This window comes from Aphis gossypii, chromosome X, assembly GCF_020184175.1.
Source record: "Aphis gossypii isolate Hap1 chromosome X, ASM2018417v2, whole genome shotgun sequence".
NCBI lineage: Eukaryota > Metazoa > Arthropoda > Insecta > Hemiptera > Aphididae > Aphis > Aphis gossypii.
The window spans coordinates 36,958,906-36,967,114 of NC_065533.1; the positions used below are offsets into that span (position 1 = coordinate 36,958,906).

The following is an 8,209-nucleotide window of genomic DNA, read 5'->3' on the forward strand; positions in this document are numbered from 1 at the left end:
TCAAAATCTAAAACTCATAGAAAAATCTGTAGAGAGCACAACATAAATACAACTGTACAAGTATCATTGTAATAGCTGTTAAAGAAAAATGTACAGTGTATAAAATAAAAATCCTAGTTTAAATTCTATAAAATTAATAAGAGATGTCCATTGTGAAAAAAAGTAAGACATTATTGTAAACTGAACTCACTATTTTGGACATTGCAAAAATGATTTTTGCAATAATTACATCAGTTGAAGTTGGGCATTCCTTCAGTCAATAAAAATTTGTGTTAAAGCCAAATCGTAGAGCTTTCAATTTTGAAAAATTAGAGTATAATAATATTAGTTTATGATATAAAAAACAATAAGGTTCAATTTCATATGTTTTAATTGATTTGTCTTGTTTTTTTATTTTTATTTTTTTGTCATTTATAAAAATAATTTTAGTTTTTTTCAGTTATATTTTGATTTTAAAAATTTTTACAACCTTCCATATATTTTTTATTTTTTATCATATATAAAGCGATATTTTATTACATATTTAATCACATATTTTGACTTTTTTTATATATATATATAAATCTGAGACCTAGATATATTATTGTACTAAACACAAATAAATCTGCGAAATATAAATATTTGTATAATATATAGGTTAATGTTTATCCATTTACGTATTTTTTTTTTTCGCTTAATGATATGTTGCAAGGATAGATAGAATATTATATTATATGCTTTTCATAATTTTCTTGTAATAGCATTTTTATTTATATTATTTAATACATTTTAACATTTTATCTCGGATATTTTAAACAATCTGTAATTATTATATTTATTTACATCCACTTTACTATTCTCATATTTTAAATTTAAACATTATATTGGTAAACAGTTATCTAATAGTTGTAAATACTTGATATTTTAGTACTTTTTTGTCTATAATGCTTTTATCAATTTCTAGTATAATTTTTTTTTTTTGAAATTTTCAGAACATATATAATATATATATATGTATTTTAATTTATACCTGATATTTGTTTGAAAATTGATGTATTTATTACTTTGTGAATCAATTAATTATTATAAATTCTAATTGAATTTTTTTATAATAACTAATATTACATTAATGTAGTATTGTAAATTAAAATCAAGTAATAACAACATTCTTTAATAATATGAATTTGAATTTAATTAAAAAGCAAATAATTGAACAGTTACAATATAATATAGATAATATTATAAACTTATAAAAAATATAGAAGCATAAATGTAAAAGAGATGGTTTATGAGTCGATTAAAAATATAAAGGCTATACTGAAAAAATAATATGAAATTCAATTTATATAAATTATATATTAAAAAAAAATTGAAGATTTAAGTAGCACTGTTGAGAATACTGTCTTCTAACGATTTGTAAATGGTCATGTCAATATCCATCCTGGAAAAAAATAAGATATTTAAGTAATTGTACTAGCTTAGGCTTCATAAATAATAAGTATGGAATTAAAAAACTATTTCTTTTAACAAGTTTAAATAGAAATTATAATTGGTCGCAACATAATATAGTGACTAATAAATAGAATTATTGAAATAAAATAAGAAATTAAAAGTAAATCATTAAAAAACATTAAAATTGTTCTTGAATGTAATATAAGTAAAATTACATTCTAAGATAGATGTAGTAGAAGTAAAATTAATGCACTCAATGCTAATCATCACTAGCACAAGCAACTTGTCTATTATAATAACATTTTGATTAACACTACTTATTTACAACAATAACAAATAAGGAAAATATGAATATTAATAATGGTTCATTCTAATTGTAATTAACATAATGTGAACATTCTTGAATGTACAAAATAGTTCAATTTTAGAATACAATTGAACTTACTTTTTGAATTCATTAGCAACATCGTCTAATTTAGATGGTGGGCAGACCATTGCTGTTCTTGTATATGTTGGATTAAATAATGGCATCACATACTTATTCCCAATTAGTGGAAGTTCCTCAAGTGTTACTTCAGATATTTTCTTGATAAGTTTTCTAAACATGTGTCAAAATTATAAATAAGAATAATTTAACAATAACATGCAATTATGTTATTTAGTATTTACCTATTATAATCAGGCGACAAATTTCTAAAATGAAACAGTACAGACTGTGTAATTAAGTCACCTATTGACTTTTCTCTTTCTGCAATTTCAAAGATAACAGAACATTTTGCGGATTCAAATAGTGTTGAGTCCCAAACTGCACCATTGATTAAATGAGACTCCTGCCATAGAAAAATAACTTATTAAATCAATATATTAATTTAAACAATAACAATAATAAAACATTAATTTAATTTGTTGTTATAAATTATCTTGTCCGAATATTTTTATTATATTTGATAGAAAAAAAAAGAAAAAACCATTTCATGTAGACATATTATTATCAATGAACTTAGTGTATAGGTATATTAAATAAATATTGAGTTCAAATTTGATATTTTACAAAAAATAGTTCGATTAAACATACCATTATATTTTTAGTTTCTTTATATGCAGCAGGTACGTTTACGGAACGATAAAAATGTAGCAACAGTAATCCTTCATTGGGTCTTGGAGTAATACTATATGAATATGCATGACCAAGTCCACGAATATTTTTCCACATTGGCCCCTATCGAATGGAAAAAAGTTTAAAAAACAATTATGGGAAAAAATATTTTAATTTTTAATTTTATTTTTTTTATTCATAACATACTTCTAATTGTGTAAAATATTGCAAAAATACTAATAAAGCTGGCATATCTGGATGATTAAAGTCATCGATACAATCAGCTACTTGTATGAAATAACTTGATTCAATGGCACCCATACCAACAGCACAAGCTCGTATGGTACACTGATTATTAGGCAAAATATATTCATAGTCAAAAACAGTTTCAAATCTGCAACATATGTAAATACCATTTTATTTAAAATTTACATATATATAGTTATGCTTATTGACTTCATTACTCACGATTTTTCAGAACATTCAACATTTGGAGGAAGTAGTTTTTCTAATAGTGAAGATGCGTTAGGTTTAATTTCACACAATCGATCTAAATCAGCAGATAAATGCATTTTTATACTATTTGGATTGGCTAAAATCATTTTCACATTATTCAAATCATCGGTAACAGATGCCCACCCTTCATCAGATTCTATATAGTTTTGTAAATTTGACAAGAATTTATGTTGTCTCAATGTACTGCACGCATAGTGGTTGCTGTCTATACAAATAAAATAAAACAAAATTGTTTTAGTTTAAAACAATCTGTATCGTGAAATGCTTATACTAAATAATAGAAAACAAATTATTTATTATCTGCAACGACTTACTATTTTTATAGATTATATTACGCAATATATCTCTTAACATATGATTCCCATCTCTTCGATAACTTGAAACTTCGTTAATTATTTTTGTTAAAGTAATTGAAAATTTTTCTTTTGTTATTTCTGTATTGAACAAAAAATTATGCAGCCACTTGATGCCTTTATCATATTTTTCTGGCTCCAACTAAAAAAATTAAGAATTATTAAAATTGATTAAAAATTTTCACATGATTTATATTATTTATATATATTTTTCTTGAATGAAATAAATGTAATATGATTACTTGGAAGAATAATGAAATAACAGAAGAGAAAGTTCCACATAAAAAGTGAGATGATGATGACGTTCCTATTTCCGAGTTCCAAAACATAATATCTTTTTCTAATTCAGCAATAATATCAGTATGATGAATTTTAATACCATCGCAAATGACTGTACTTTTCATTAACAAATCAACCATAATTGGTAAATACATTCGAAGGTTCATGGGTAAATCTTTAGTATTGATAAAAGTATACATCTGCAAAACAAAAAATAGTTAAAAATTAACAAAATAATTAATTGATAGATTTTTAACTTTGCAAAAAATATACTTACATAGATAAAGTTACTTTTAATATTATCTACTTCCATGTATATGGGCGCATTAGTTATTTTAAATGAGTCATGTTGCTTTATAGAATTTGTGGAGAAAGTATTATATGAATAGAATTGTATGCATTCAATATTAGGAATTTTAAGTAATGTTAAAAGTTCTTTGGGTGGTTTTGTCTAAAACACAAACATTTATTAAGAATTTTTAAAAAATCAAAATAAATCCTAAAAATATTTTATAGCTCTTAGCTCTTACCTCACATTCAACTTTGGCATTCAATAATTCGACTGCCTTTTTTTTCAAGCCCTCTTCTCCTAATATTTTTTGTCGTTCTTGTACTCTTTCTTTTTCTTCATTAGCAAGCTCTTCTTGTTTTTTTATAGAAGGTATACCCCTAACAATGACTCTATTACCATTAATCAAATACTTTTCCAATATTCCTTTCCAAAACATGATTTCTTCATTATGCAATTGTTTTAGTATACTCATTTTATTCAATTTTTGTTCCAACTGAAATTATAAAAAAATATTCATATGAGAGTGTTACTAACATTTAATTTCTTGGAAATTTACATTAAATACAAATAATATTACTCACGTCAGTAGAAGAATTTCCATACAAAAAATCTTCTATAATTATTGAAGACAATTTTTCATGTGGGTAGTTATCTAAGTAACTCAATATATGTAGTTGATTTCTCTTAATAAATGTTCTTAATCTTGTCAAATCAAGATAACTCTCATCGATTAAAAGTTTATTAAATACTTCATCCAATTTTGAAGGTATTATTTCAGCTTCCATTTTTTCAATAGGAACGTTTTCAAAATTTATAGTTATAGAAGGTTCATTGTGAGCAGTCATATCAAAAGATACCTGTAAAAATATATATGCAATATTAAAATAAAAAATAAAAATAAATATATATATAAAGTTATAAAATATTTTATTAAACCTATTAATTTTACATTCATATAACTCTAATAGATTAAATAGTCAAAATAATCAAAAAACTACCATTTAAAAGTAAATAAATATCTATTAAGTAGTAGTAATAATGTATGGTACCATCACATTTTTATTTGTTAATTGAATCACTTTTTTAATTAAAAATAAAATAAAATGAAATTATTATGCCCATGCTCTTATAATAAAATTTTAGTACTAACTAATTTTATTTTTAATTATAACGTACATATCTTATACTTAGTTACATTTTATTAAAATATTCAAAATAAATAATTTATCAAGATAGTTTTTATATTATTGGACAGAATTTCTTTTTTGATTTTAGTGATGATTTCATTTTAAAGATCATATTATACAATCATTATCAGTGATAAAGATTAATAGGTCTTGGAAAAAATATTTTAAAATTTCTTAAATGCAATTTTTATATTTCTTACATCAGTGCAGAAGGGATCTGCAATTTCAACCATTTCTTTAGGTAAAGGACTTATTGGAGTATCTGTCAAGTATTTCAACAATAATTGACATGCAATATAACTAAAAAAAAAAAGAACAAATTTAGTACACATAATACCTTATTAAATATTAATATGCAAATAAACTATTTACTCTTTTAGGCAATTTGGGCCTCTAAACCCAACACTTATTATGCCATTGGTTTCTTCATCAGAAGGAAAAAGCACAGCATTATTTGAAGATACAGTTAATGGATCTACCGGATTTTGCCAAGGCCTGACATAATCTCCTCGATTACCCTGCAATATTAATAATTTATACATTATATTTTACATACAAATTCATAGTAAAAATATTTGAGTAAGTATCAATCTAATGAAAAAAAGAGTAACAATATAAAACCTTTGATAAAATCTTTTGAATGAACGGTTCTAATACATCAAACACAGAAGAATGATCTATTTTTCCACTAATAAGAAGTAATAAATTTTCAGGACGATAGAATGCATGGTGATATTTACGAATCTATAATAAATAAATACAATTAATTAATCAATAACTATCTAAAACATTTTTATTTAAAAACTAACATGTTGTTATATGATAAAACACTTGCTATTATAGTAGGTTCTACATATGAATAATTAATAAAAGAATACATAATTTCAATACAATAATTACCTTATTATTTGTAGTTGATTCCCTTAGGTTTTTCATAATACCCCCAGTTTCAGATTTATAGCCACATTTACCCGGATACAAATTTTCCAACATATTTCTTGATACAATACTTTCTCCAGTATTTTCCCTACCTTGCATTTCACAATACACAACACCAGCATCCTCTGCTTCATACGTTATATGGTGGACTTCAGTAATAAACCCACATTCCTAAATAATTAATTAAATAATTATCTTGTAGTATGTAAATAATTAAAAAATTCATACTTTAATTGTAGGGTATAATATATGGTCGAGGTAGACTGGAAGAAGTGATAGGAAACCTTCACTACCAGCTGTGCTGATTGTATAGCAAGTATGATCGACATCTGAGAAAATTGTAGTATAGTAAAAATTCAATAAGACTATTGTTTATTAATATTAAAGGAAAATAAACATTGTTTTTTACCTGTCCAAGCATTTGTGCCAGATGCAAGGCAGCGATTAGCCAATAAGTCAAGAACTCCTTTAAAAGGATAATCTTCAGATCCTAGAAATATTAAGTGTTCTAGTGTATGTGGAATACCATCACCATCGTGTGCTTCAGTAGCTATAAATAAATATTTGAAAAAAATGGTATACATTTTTTATTTTATTAATCTATCTAATCTACTGATGAATACAACTCATGCAAATTATTAACTGAAAGAAATAATGTTTTATCTAGGTATAAGCTAAAAATTGGTCATAAATAAAAGAATTAATGGAAAACAATTTTCTTGGTATGATTTTTTTGAAACTTGCAGCTCTATACGCTGTAATAATCATTTTAATATTACATATTTTTAAGACAGAGTTAAGTTAATGACATTATTTGATCTGGAAGATAACTTTGAATTTTAAAATTTAAATGCTAAACAATGCTTTTCAACTTTAGCTTAGCAAATAGTTTTTAATTAAAAGAAATTCAAGATTTTCATTTAAAATTTAATTTGTATAGCTAAATATTGTGTGTTCTAAGTAAGATTGAATGAGCTGTTGATTAGTTTAAATTATAAAGATAATTGTTTGAGAATTTACTATCAAAATAACAAAACTGCACTACTACTTAAGGGCAATCAGTGTGGCAGACAATATTTGCTTGATCCGGATTTTAGTGTTTATAAAAATGATTTAAGTATAATCGTCAATTTCTACCTGCCATCATAAAACATTTAATGTTATGTATGTCAATGAAGAATGAACACAATGCAAAATCAAATAACAACACAATTGCCCATGGTAATTGCATAGGCATTGTGGCCTGTGGGTTCTAGCAAATAGCTTATACAAACAATTTGCAATATAGTCATTGGTACCTACTTAAAACATTGAAAAACCGAGAAAAAAAAGAAAATATTTATGTGTTACCAAGAGTGAAATATCCTTGGACCAGCGGGCCCTCTATGTCACCGAAAACAACGGTGATGCCAGTGCGCAGACATTTGTACTTGTATATCGGTATCGCGGATTCAAGTTTTGAATAATTGATCAACTGAAAACGGTTAGAGTGCTTCTCGCTGAGCGTCACATCTACGGGAGCCATTCCACTGCGTTCGTTGTTCATAAGTAATTCTTTCAGAGACGACAAAGTCGGATTCACACAAAACCGGCCGACCGAAAGAAAAACAACAAGTCGGGCGGTCGAGCAGTTGGTGTGTTCCGAGCAAACGATTTAATTGACAGTTAATTTTTAGTAATCATATAATCAATCGTTAGCCGTAGAAACGAATCTTGAGTAAGACAATGTAACCACTACAAAACAAAATTGCAACGGAACAAGCCACGGTAAGATATAGCAAATACCGCCATACCGGGCGTTATCACACGTGGAACGCAGAGACAGTCGACCAATGATCATACACCAAACGAAACTACTTAAACGATTAACTGTGGTTACAGTATATTTAATAGTGGTGGCGGTACGATCACGCGATTTTGGATAAGATAAGGTTCATAGGCCGTCTCCCTTCTTACCGCACATCACACCTCCACACGTTATGACGTAAACGGTCATAGACTTATTATTATTATTATACAATATACCTACTTATTTTGCTTTAAGTCTATAATACGGTATATCATGCAAAACACGGCGCGTACTGTAACCCCGTGTAAATATGTAATAAACAATAAA

General features: G+C 25.8%; 1 protein-coding gene across 1 annotated transcript; it reads right to left on the reverse strand.

Moving 5' to 3' along the window:
* Positions 1–1,145: 1,145 nt before the first annotated feature.
* Positions 1,146–8,166, reverse strand: LOC114132953 (uncharacterized protein C05D11.1-like). The gene is made up of 18 exons (XM_027998563.2): positions 7,444–8,166; positions 6,503–6,643; positions 6,322–6,422; positions 6,055–6,264; positions 5,776–5,898; positions 5,527–5,672; positions 5,355–5,454; positions 4,549–4,824; positions 4,206–4,460; positions 3,953–4,126; positions 3,639–3,875; positions 3,358–3,538; positions 2,996–3,248; positions 2,735–2,921; positions 2,507–2,650; positions 2,101–2,261; positions 1,877–2,029; positions 1,146–1,420 (listed from the first exon to the last, which is right to left on the reverse strand). Exons 1-18 carry the CDS (start codon positions 7,637–7,639, stop codon positions 1,357–1,359), a joined length of 3,102 nt encoding a protein of 1,033 aa, XP_027854364.1. The 5' UTR covers positions 7,640–8,166; the 3' UTR covers positions 1,146–1,356.
* Positions 8,167–8,209: the final 43 nt, after the last annotated feature.

What these genes read in the sequence shown, in the direction of transcription:
- LOC114132953 (XM_027998563.2), bottom strand. Translation starts at nt 7,639, where the DNA reads ATGAACAACGAACGCAGTGGAATGGCTCCCGTAGATGTGACGCTCAGC. An exon ending in TTAAAAGTAACTTTATCTAT is followed by an intron (nt 3,876 to 3,952) that starts GTAAGTATATTT and finishes TTTGTTTTGCAG; the next exon opens with ATGTATACTTTTATCAATAC. An exon ending in AAGAAACTAAAAATATAATG is followed by an intron (nt 2,262 to 2,506) that starts GTATGTTTAATC and finishes TTTCTATGGCAG; the next exon opens with GAGTCTCATTTAATCAATGG.